Source organism: Bacillus rossius, chromosome 2 (assembly GCF_032445375.1).
Source record: "Bacillus rossius redtenbacheri isolate Brsri chromosome 2, Brsri_v3, whole genome shotgun sequence".
NCBI lineage: Eukaryota > Metazoa > Arthropoda > Insecta > Phasmatodea > Bacillidae > Bacillus > Bacillus rossius.
In genome coordinates, this window is record NC_086331.1 from 64,619,375 (window position 1) to 64,632,345 (window position 12,971).

The window sequence follows — 12,971 nt, forward strand, 5'->3', positions numbered from 1 at the left end:
ATATTCCAAAAAAGAAAAATACGGTTCTTATATTTATCTGAAGATACCATGTACCAAATTTCATCCAAATCTGAGATGGTGGGGTGGACACCCTTGGATGATCTGGCATCAAATGCACCATAAGGAATAGTATTATGCTTGATTCATTAAATGTAGTGAGTGTCTTTATTGAATTTATATAATTTACAAAGCTGGACAGTTACATGTGAGCATGGTGGTCAATTCAACTGCCAAAAATGTATTTTTCATAAACGTGATACATGATGGATGTTGCCATAAGCCAGTGCATTTTCTTGGGCATCTCCCATCCACCCTACCCATGAATTCCATCAATGTGCTATTTAAATCTCTTCACCCTTCATTGTCTCAATGTTGAAGACACACTAAGCCAAATTCATTTAATCATTTTTCCACCAGACCAGAGGGGAACAACCACTCCATTACAATAAATATTATAAGTCCAGCTCTGCCAGTGACATGACAGAAACTAAAATCCTGGATAGTTAAGAAAACAGGGGGCTGAGGACAAGTCGTTTTTTCAGGTCTATGTTGATACGCGTTCCGTCTTTTACCGAGGTTAAGAAATTAGAATCTTGAATTAGATACCGAACATTAAATGATCAAAATACTATGTACATTATTTGCATGCAAACTATCCCAAAGAAAACTTTCCCAAATACCTAGCAGTCACATTTGTTCCAAAATGAAAAGTCTTGCTGAAATTATGAATATGAGAGACTATTACACAATTACCTACCCCATCTCAATCAAAACTAGGAAAGGTAAACAAACTATTAACTAATTTTTATAAACACTGTAATCTAATAAATAATGTTCTAATTTTAAATTTATTTTCAAAAAAATTTCCTATTTAGTGTTAAACTGAAAGTAGTGAAATAGCAAATAAATTTTAAAAAATGAAAAGTAAAATTGATTTCCTGATATAAAATATTTTTATTAATAGTACGAAAATTTATTTTAAGACAAAGCATTTTATTACTTTTTTTACATTTGCTATAAATGGCATTTAAGTTTTTTCATTTAATTTTTATAGTTATCTTACATGAGCATATTTGCCAACATTTCAGTTGGAAGAATACAAGATCGCTTAATAGTGTCCTGCTTACGCAGAACTGAAGACAATCTGCATAAAAGAAAATTAAGAGCTGTAAATCTCATTTTTAAGTAACTAAAATTTTTAACTCAATTCTTTTACCCAGATAGCTGAAAATACTAGTAAAACACACACAACGTGATAAATCAGGGTACAAAATACATCAAAGTTTTTTTGTACCATTTTATTTCACAAATAACAAAGAAGGTTAATAAACTAATATCTAACTGAGTAAGCACAGGGTGCATGCTTCTTCCTTCTTCGATATTTGATAACCTCAGCCTGGAGGGAAAGCTGGTAAAATAGATTATTTTTATTTCAGATCTGTATCCTACAAAACAGCGTGTGAATGCTCAAGTCCGATCCCATGCCATGTTAATAGAATAGAAACAGAGCTTGTGCAATACCCATCCATTTCCAGCAAAAACAGAATCCAATCAAAGTCCGGTATTCATTGGCTTATGTGCGGCGAGTCTTACAGTCTTGCAATAATTGCAATTGAGATAATATTTGAAAAAGATCAGAGGTGGAACTCATTGTTTCAAACCAAAATTTTGTATATATGTAGAGACTAGATAAATGACTATATATTTCAAACAAAGACAAAGTTATTTTAGTTTATTATCAAACAATTTATTTTAAATATTGTTTTCTATGTATTTTTTACTAAAGCCATTTTACCAACTAGTATATGGTAACACAGTAGGCCTACTTAAGTAATTTATTTTGTTGTAAAAGCAGGTTTTTTTAATATGCAATATTGTCGTGAATGTGCAAAACCACATTTAATTTTGTTGATTTCAAGTAATTTTAATTTACTGAAATGTTGCACACTATGCCAAAATAAATTAAGTCTGTTCAACTAATGTGTTTTGTATTTTTCGAACCATTCAAAATTATTTTAGAACTTAAGATAAAAAACTGAATGACCGCAAAATAACACCAAAATGCCAGTACTTAAAATTAAAAATGATAAAAAATAAAACCATTTTTATGGATCTTTACATATAATATTATCTTAAAGAAGATAAGAGCTCAAGGTGCCATATGGATCTCACCCTATACATAATAATTTAAGTCATGTCCTAAAACTTTCTTGCAAAACTGAGCAATGTATGATGACTTTTAAATTGAAATTTAATATTACTCTAGTAATTTATTGACACAATATACTGCAAAGGCAAACCAATATTAAATGTGTACTCAACCTCCTACTTATTATAAAAACTAAAAATGCCCTTACACTAGCCCTAAAAAAATGTGAATGAATCTTTCAGTATTTTCCAGTGCACATCAAAACACGGTTACAAGCAAATTCATGAGTTCTCAATGTTGCAAATAAACTTATAATATAATACTAAACTCTGACACCAAATTTAACATAGAATTCTTTAGAATAATGCACATTAAGTAAAAATGGTAAATATTTTTCCCATTTATAAAACCTAACTATAATCCTGTTTAACAAGATGGTACTATTGATTTCTCAGGGCTAGCCAAAACACAGTAGTACCCAACGCATCACGTGTAAATGCCTCAACGCTGAACATATGACATTTCCCCCTAGATCGAAATGATCATTGCCTGCATTTCTCAGGTTATACTTCTTTAGGCATGCTGAGGGTGAAATTTTAGTATGTACCAGAAATGCAATGAAACAGGCGTACATTACACAATGGAAATTTGACAGTTTGAAAGTGTAATGCGCATGCATGCAGAAACTGCTATAGCCACGAGCTAAAGTCGTCAAGATGGCGGACCCATATGTGGCAACATGCATGTGTATATATTTACTTTTGTTAACATCGGGGGATGTACTAAACGTATTGTTGTGCCAAAGTAAACTTTATGAAAGTGAAAATATCCTGAAATACATTTTGTATAAACTTGAATAGTCATAACATATATAGGCCAGTAGCGTTAAACACAAAAATCACCCAATTCGGAAATAATTCCTACAAAAGGTTTTTTTGCGTCAATGGCTTCATTTATGGCCCAATATGACTCTCCTATGTTTTCCCCCTCGGGGGAGTTGTGGAAAAGTGGTGGGGGGTGAAAATGTACCCCCAAAAGGGATACTTCTGCAGTTTTTCACTTGTATCTCCTGAACTTAACGAAATTTTGAAACAGTACCTTTTATAAAAGTTGTAGAGCATTAAATTCTGTGTAGAAAAAACCAGGAAAAATATTTTTTGGACCACCCGTTGCTAAACTACAAAAGGTGAAAGTCGTATTAATTTCTTAATTTTACGAATAATTTTAGTTTTAATATCAGTTTTTCTTAAATATCTTCTAATTAAACTTTTAATCAAACAGTTATTTTACATAACATTATTTAAGAATTAAATTTTGCATCGAGTGGAATTAAGAGCAAATTTTTCGGCCAACGCGTTACCAAACTACAGCAGGTTAACGTTGGACAAGTTTTCAACAATAGCAGAAATGGTTGGTTTCAACTACACTTGAAGCAAACACATAAAGGCATGAATTTGATTGGTAACAATCTATCAACAGTCACGGCACTAACTGCCAAACAAAAAATTCCTACACTGTATCAACCACCCAAATAAAAATCCCTGCTCACAACTCTACCTTAACACTAGCACCAAAGGGCGCCCGACATGCAGAGACATCACACGGCCCCTCGAGCAACTACGCCTCGGACGCCGCGTAACTGCGCTCACAGAGCGCAGGTAAGGCATCAAACCACGCAAATTCAAGAAAAACTAGCCAAAAAAAAGTGACCTACAGTTATATTATAAACATGTTTCTGCACGATACAATATGATGGATATGTGTGCTGTGTGTGAAGTGACAATAGAGAAGGGTGAGGCTGTGACTGTGAAAGCAAGAGGAATCAGAACGTTGGTTGAGTGCAGTAAGAAACGAGGTGATGGAAAGCATACTCGCTTTCAGACATGTGAGACTGTAAAGCTACACATCTCATGTCATAAATCTTACACCAGGGAGAAGAATGTGACTGCTGCAATGAAAGCAAGTGGGAGTAAAGTACGTCAATGCCGAGCAGGTCAGTCGGGGTTTACACTTTGTTTTTTTTGTAACAAAGATGCCAGTGATGATTTCATCTCCCAACAACTAAGATTGAATGTTAATCGGCAGGTAAATGTCAGTTTAGTAACCACTATAAATTTCAAGAACAATGTGTTAAAAACTGCAGTTTCCCGGGGAGACCAGTGGGCGGAAGAAGTCAAATCACGCTTGGCCACAGTGAGTGATTTGGTTGCCAGTGATGGAAGATACCATCAGAACTACATGAGAAAATTTGTTTTACCTGTTCACCCAACGAGTTCCAAGGGTAGGCCCCAAGATGAAAACATCACTGCTTCTTTTGAACATGTTCGCAATTACATTGAGAGCATGCAAGAAGAATGCCAGTTTTCGATGAAAGAGATCATGAAAGATTTTTCTGGCCCTAAAGCGACCGATAAACAACTGAAGAGAAGGTTGGAAGACCATTACGGGAGTGACATTATTATATCAGTTGGTCAAAACCGAGAGACAGTACTCTGTTTCCGCAATACTGGCTACAAAATTTTGACCTAACAATGGTATAAATCTAAACAATCGAATGAGGAGGAAGAATGCCTACGAATTGTTAGAGCTGCAGCTGACATAATCAGGGAAGATATCCGTGCAAAAGTGTACTCCCTTGATGCCTATCCAGACCCACAACGTTTAGTTGATACCTGCGAGGATGATGTTCCACAAAGCTTGCAGGTATTGCTTGGTTCTATCATATTGAAAGGCAAAAGAGGAAAACTTAAAAAAGAAAAAAACAAAGTGACTTCTATCGCTCATGCAGTAATATCAGCCACCAGACCAAGGTCGTTCCATTCACCCCTCCAAGTTGGGGTCGGGGCCCTCCTGGCCAGGAAATATGGCTCAACGGATCTGATTCAAATAGCCAATGGACTAGGGTTCTGCTGTTCCTATGAGGAAACCAGAATTTTTGAGGTATCATGTATGAACCATCCACCCAGCTCTGTTCATCCAGACACTTATTCCCAATTTGTGTGGGACAATGTGGATGTCAATGTTGACACCATAGATGGCTCAAATACTTTCCATGCTATGGGTGGTATCCACTGTGTAACTCCAGCAATTTCTGCATCTTCAAGTAGTAAAGCTATAGCTAGAGTCAGTACTGTTCCAAAAGCAAGCATTGTAGGAAAATTTGGTGTGATTCCAACAACAACAATTGAAAAAACCAGAGCACCTTTCAAAAACATTGTGTTTAAGGACTTGAGGGAAAATTTCTCCAGCGTGATCATTCAACAGACTTATTTCGACTGGATTGTGGGAAAATGGAAAGGATATGAACTCCCAGGTTGGAATGGTTTTATGGAGCAGCTCATGTCCTCAAAACCCTACTCAACATCACTCGCGGTTTTCCTTCCATTCATCAATGCACCTCCCAGTAACTAAGACACCATCTATACTTCACTTCTCTCAGCAGTTGAAAAATGCAAGATCCTCGACCAAAATGTCTGTTTTGTCACATTTGACCAGCCTCTCTATCTAAAGGCATGTGAGATAGTCGCATATTCCACTCCCGATTCTGAGTTGAACATAGTCATTGCACGGTTGGGGGGTTTTCATCTTTTAATGTCATACCTGGGAACCATAGGCTACATCATAAATGGAAGTGGGCTGCAAGAGCTATTCAGCATTGCTTATGCCCAAGCATCAACAGAAAAAATTATGGCTGGGCGTGCTTATTCAAGGGCAGTTCGTGCACATTCTCTCTGCAATTTGGCTCTTGCAAATGTCATCCTTACGAAAATGAGGGGTAATGAGGACTCTGAAGAACATTCCCATTCAAAGACTCCCTTGGAAGAACTTGATCACGAATATTTGAAGCAGCTGTTCACTGAGAAACTAGAAGAACTGGAGGATAATGGTCCCACTGCCAAGTTATGGGTGCTCTACTTCAAAATGACCACCCTCATGAAGCAGTTCATATAGGCAGAGGACTGGCGACTGGGAGCTGCATCTGAGTACTGTGAAGAAGATGTTGCCCTATTTCCATGCAAGTGGGCATTTTTTTGTATGCTAAGTCAGCACAGCTCATCTGCAAGACATGATGGACCTACAAGAGAAACTATCTCAAAGAGAGTATCAGAGGTTTGTGCTGAATGGATGGTTTACAATCAGAAGATCTGATAAATTTTGGAGTGGGATTTGGTCTGACATTACCATTGAGCAGACCCTCATGCGCTCATTAAAAAGTACTGGAGGGCTTAGTCATGGTCGTGGTGTTTCAGATAGTACTCTCAGCAGATGGGCAGTCACCATGCCAATAGTTACAACAGTGGCACAACAGGTCGAGGATTTTAGCGGGGTTTCATTCACCACCTCAGAGCAGCATGTTGATGCCAGAGATGCTAAGAGTCCAGAGTGATAATGGAGATGTACAGAAGTTTGTGGAGTGGTTTCAATCTCACGATCCTTTTCCAGCAAGCGACTTCATGATGTCCATCAGTACAGGTGTCATGGGAGATGAATCAATAAACTGTCACAGAGCCTTTGAAATTGGGAATTCGTCAATGCTTACCTTGGTGGGACAAAACTTTGACCAAATCAAGTTTGTCAGAAAGAATCGTGTCATGAACATTCAAGGTTTCAAGTCAAAGTTTACCATTCATGGGGAGGATGTACCAGTCAATCCTGAGACAATATTTCACCGTATCGCACTCCTCAAGAAATCTGATGAAGAGCTAAGGGAATTCTTCCAATACGAGCTGGCACCATATCCCCTGTCTCTATTCGATGAGGTTGGAATGAGGAAGGTACCTACCTAAGTCTGTACTTTGACTTTTTTGATCCTGTAGGAGAAGTTAACCTCGATGGAGCGGCTCACGTCATGGATGGAGGATTTTTATTACACTGAGTGGTATGGAAGAATGGCGATGCCTTTCAATGTATTATCAACAAGTATGTTGATTACTTGAAACGCCACTACAACAGAAAAGCTACCACTGTGGTTTTTGATGGCTACCCCGAAGACCTGCGTACCAAAAGCCTCAAATCTGCAGAGCGGCTCCACAGAATGAAGAGGCACATTGTTCCTGAGGTCATCTTCACAAAGTCAATGGTGGTGACGATGACCCAGGAGCAATTTATTTCAAATGACAGGAACAAGGAGCGACTCATCAGCTTGCTTACCGAGAGGCTGGAAAGTGAAGGCATATCAGTCAAGCAAGCTCGTGAGGATGCAGACCACATGATTGTCACCACAGCCATCGAAGTTGCCCATAGTCATGAGAAGGTTGCTCTAGTCGGTGAGGATACGGATTTGTTGGTCATCCTCACTGCTCTAGCCAGCTAACATTTATTACCTCAAACCAGGAAGAGGAACAAACACCACAAAACATATTCACCCACCAGAGTTGTAAACTCGCAGACGACCTGAAAAAGGTCCTCATTTTCCTCCATGCCATTAGTGGATGCGACACCACTTATTCATTTTACAAGCTGGACAAGAAGAAAATAGTGAACCATGTGGCCAAGAATGAGCACCTTTTAGAGGACATCAAACCCTTCTTTGATCACAATTTACAACCTCAAGCAATTGCAGAAGCTGGGCAACGATTTTTGACCACCCTCTATGGTGGTAGAACAGAAGACAATCTGGACAAGGTGCGGTTTGACCTGTTTGCCAAATCCCTCATAAAATCTAAATTCAATTTGGCTTCCCTACCACCAACCACGGAAGCAGCTCTCCAACATTGCTTCAGATCCTACCTCCAAGTTCAAATGTGGTTAGGGAACCAGATGGATCCGCTCCAGTGGGGATGGCAGCAGTCCAACTTTGGACTTGCCCCTGTTCTTACCTCCAAGGAACCAGCTCCACAGTCACTTCTGATGAAGATTTCTTGCAAGTGCAGCAAAGGGTATGCAGGTTCTTGTGGCTGCAGGAAGGCAGGTTTGAAATGTTCGATAATTTGTGCCAGTTGCAAGGGGACCTCATGCACAAACGCCCTCCAACTGGTAGAATTATTGGAAGATGCTGAAGAAGATGTGTATGGAGACCTCAACATTTTGACTGACCACATCAGAAGTGTCAGACATCGACCAAAATGTTGAGCCCAGTGGTCCAACGGCAGAGAAAAGTCGAAGACTTTAATTTTATTTCAGCACGTCTATTATTTAATGCTTATATTCACCCATTATGTATATGTTTTAATTTAGTGACAATTTTTCATGTTAATATAAATATACTAATTTTGTATAGTATATTACTGTTATCCTGTTTGTGACCAAATTCTGTACCTGAAGTTAAAACAACCATTATAATTAATGTTGACAGTTGGGCCAATTGGCTAATTTTTTAATTTTTTTATAAGATATCGTCTTAAACATGTAGTTAAAACTAACCATTTACACTGATATTGAAAATTGGTCAAACTTTCAGCTGCTGTAGTTTGGTAACAAATTGTCCAAAAAAATTGTTCTTGGTACCATTCAACGCAGATATTAATGCTCTATAACTCTTATGAAATGTACTTTTCAAATATTTTGTTTAGTGTGGGAGATAAAAGTAAATAACCATAAAAACACCCCTTTTGGGGGTACATTTTCACCCCCCACAACTTTTCCACAACTTCCCCGAGGGGGAAAACTTAGGAGAGTCATATTGGGTCACAAATGAAGCCATTTAAACAAAAAAACCTTTTGTAGGAATTATTTCCTAATTGGATGTTTAATGCTACTGGCCTAGTAATAACTTTAAAAATACTTATGATTTATTACCCAAGAAAATTGTGATGGGACAATCATGGCGTTAAAAAAACTTTAACATATTTTTCATTCTCTAAAGCATTTCGAACATGGTACTATTTTCAAGTACTTTTCAAACTAAAAGTTGAAGCCCAAAGATCCTGGCTTTGGACTTAATTTTTGACAAATAATTTTATTAAAATACTACCCATCTTGTTAAAATTCATTAAAAAGTTAATAGTAAAAATGTTCTGCACACATTAGAAGTTATACTTCTATGGCATTATTATATAAATATTAACCTGGAACATTTTAAAACACATATTATAATACTAGGTATATGTTTGTTTTTGCCTTAAATACCGAAATCAGTCTGTAAATATTTTCTACAAACAACCTTAACCTTATTTAAATGATTCAACATTAATATTATATAAAATTATATTATGTTATTAAAAAATGTAAAAAAAAATTCACAGTGAAGAGATTTGAACAATGTCCCTTGAAATTAACAAGTGCACGTAATACCAATGGGCCATCAAGACTAGTGGTAGTTGGTAGGAGAAGTTGTTTTATTATTAATGTAATGTCAGTTTTCTTAGGTTATTTTTTAACTTGGGATTACTTTTTACTGTGACTATTTTAGTTTACCAAATATATTTCAGGGTGTTTCACTATCATAAAGTTTCATTTGGCACACTAATGTGTTTGGTATGTAAAAAAGTAACTATATACAGGTGGGTCCGCCATTTCCGTTTATCGACTTCTGTTCCAATTTTACAAAATTACTCCTACCAAATGCCCTATACTGAGGGCTAAGATATTTACACATCAATAAGCAGTAACCAAACAGGCACTGCGATCAAACTATTTTTTTGGTAGTGAGTAGTAATGTTGTTTTAAAACTATATGCAAATAGTATATGAAAGCACACTAACAACCCCAAGAAGAATAAATTAATATATAATTTATCCTTTGATTGTGTTGCAAACGAATCAAATTAGCACATTTTAACAGTAAAAAGCAAAAGTTAATGTCAAAGCAAAGGACCAAATGAAAAAACCTTAATTTAATGGAACCAAAGTGTTAAAATATTAAACACAAAAGAGGACAAAATATGACTACAGAAACAACATTTAAAACTAATTTAAATCCAAGAGCACTAAAACATCAATATTTTTCTGCTTACTCTTTCCCAAACGAATATTTCTAGTAGTTTTTGGGGGAGGGTGTTTGTACTTCGTATGTTCTAAGGCTTCACTAGCAGCTGAATGCTGAGCTTTCTTAATGCTTGCGCCCTCTGCAGAATATTCCTCTTCTCCCAACTTAAGAGTAACAGTAAATCGTTTCTTGTGAGCAGGACCTTGTTCATTGGTCAGACGGTACTGATGCTGTATCTGAAAATGTAAAACCCTAATTAGTACCAAGTAAACTTATAATGTGTACAGCAGGAAATGAATTGAACAAAACAGATTCTAACATTACAATTATTTATTTAATAGATACTGTCTACAGAGTAAAATTTTTTTCCTTTACTACATACAACCGCTTAAGAGGCCACTCCAGTGTTTCAGGGGCACTACGCAACCCGCGTTAACCTCATAAGATTCAATGTTATTTTCATTTTGCTTATAACTAATCAACTAATATAGATTTCGAAATGATGCTTGCTTGATATGTAAGACAACGATGCTCTTATCAAAGCCCCTTTCTTCAAAAACATGCATAAATTATGGTTTTATACTAATCTTTACTGATATGCATAAGTGTATTGTCTAGGTTTGAACCATAATTTATGCACGTTTTTGAAGAAAGGTGCTTTGATAAGAGCATCGTTGTCTTACATATCAAGCAAGCATCATTTCAAAATCTATATTAGTTAATAATTTATGCACGTTTTTGAAGAAAGGTGCTTTGATAAGAGCATCGTTGTCTTACATATCAAGCAAGCATCATTTCGAAATCTATATTAGTTAATAAGTTATAAGCAAAATGAAAATAGCATTGAATCTTATGAGGTTAACGCAGGTTGCGTAGTGCCCCTGAAACACTGGAGTGGCCCTTAAACTAAACTTTTATGTCACAAATAATAAATAGAGATTTCTTCTCTTAAAGCCCACAACCTATAAGCATCAACATTTATCCATCTTAAAAGATTTTTAAGAACAAATTACAAATGAAAGTGAGTGAACAGGTTATAAAGAGCAAATGGCATTACTGAAAATCGGATTGCAACACATCTGATTCTCAAGAAGTTGTCGATGTAGTGCAAGCAAAAAAAAAAGAGGTCATAGTAAGATATCACATTCTATCACTGATTCTTTTATACTTAAAAACAATCAAAACTGAATTCACAGTATTATTTATTTATTATTATATGGTCAAACAAACAGCTTTGTACCAATAACCTGAAACTCAATTCTTAATAGACACTCTTTATATGTCTTCACTGATCATAATATCTTCTTTTCAAATATATATCCATGCCTTAACCAGGACTTGATCCCAGAACCCCTCCAACCGTAAGTGGCCTCCGACTACGCTACGGAAGTCAGCAACTTCATGGTCACACATCATTTTATTTTCTGTGCAGTGGTAAATGTAGACAGCGCACCCTAAAAATTTGGTGACTGCATGCCTCAAAGCACTTCAGTGTCACTAAAATAGTGAATATAGTGACATTCCTGCCTGTTAAAGTGACTTTAAAGTGACTTCAAAGCAAAAAAGTGACCAAAAAGTGACTACAGAAATATTATACAATAATACTATAGACTACATAAAACCTTTAAGAAAATATATAATCACTAAAACAATAAGCCAACGCTTTAAAAAAAACGCACATATTATGTACAGTTATTAATTAAAGTCCTAAAAAAATCCAAGCGAGAGTCCTTAAAACACAATATTATACAGAAGTGCCATTAATAATTGAAAATATATATTAACTTACCTTTTATTTAAAAATGATCCATTGCATATAAACCTTTTGATACTGAAATGACAGTTCTTAAAACAAATTTTACAACAGTAACATTAATAATAGAAAAATGGATACTTAGTAGAGGTAGGCCTACATATAGAAACACAAAATTATATAGATTTTATTATTTATTTATTTATTTATTAATGTTGTAACATGCCCACCAACAGCCGAGGGCTTTAGCGGTGGGCACGACACATATATACAAGGACAACATATAAACAATACAAACAAAATACAAACAAACAAAGTTTAAAATATACCTATTAAGGATAAACATCAAAATATAAAACACATAAAACAAATACAAAACATAGACATTATAATGAAATTACTAATTGCTGACATTGTAATAAATTTGATAAGAAAATAACACATATTATAGGCTTATGTAAAAAATAATTACATTGTATAGCTACACTTTTACAGGTTAAGATTATCAATTTTATTGAAATTAGAAATGAGTCTAAAAATTATATCATTCTTTTTATGGTATGCACATAGGGTAGATGTTAAACGACTGTTAAATTGGGGAATTCTAATGCCAGTATTATGAAGAATGAACTTACAATTCAATTTTGAACAGTAACAGTTTTTAATAAATACATAATCCAGATAGATACGGCGTTCAGAAAGAGAATCTATTGTAAGCTGAGAGAAGTTTTTAAGTTTAATTATTTTATAAAATTTATTCTGAATGGATTATAATTTATTGCTATCAGAAGCATTAATTGAATTCCAAATAACTGAACAATATTCTAACTTAGACCTAACAAGTGATAAATAAAGACAAAGAAGAGAGTCACTGTTTGTAGCATAGAAAGTAATATATTTTATTAATACTAATGTTCTATTGGAACTAGTAACTAAGTAATTTACATACAAGTGATAATATAATTTTGAGTCAAGTAGTATACCTAAATCTTTTAAAGAAGAAGTGATACGGATTATTTTATTGTTAAGAAAATAACCGTATTTTATAGGATGATAATTGAGATAATTTTTGTTTTACTTGTGTTAAGAGTTACTATATTTAATAAGCACCAATTATTAATTTCATGTATATCAATTTCAAGTAACATGCAATCATTGATAGAGTCAATACTTCTGGAAATTTTAAAATCATCTGCAAACAAT

General features: G+C 35.2%; 1 protein-coding gene across 1 annotated transcript in view; it reads right to left on the bottom strand.

Moving 5' to 3' along the window:
* LOC134529333 (double-stranded RNA-binding protein Staufen homolog 2) overlaps positions 1–12,971 on the bottom strand; it is a 277,320-nt gene that overhangs the window by 185,878 nt on the left and 78,471 nt on the right. The window contains exon 5 of the mRNA XM_063363291.1: positions 10,044–10,251. Coding sequence (XP_063219361.1) covers positions 10,044–10,251 — 208 coding nt within the window. The remainder of the gene's footprint in view (positions 1–10,043; positions 10,252–12,971) is intronic.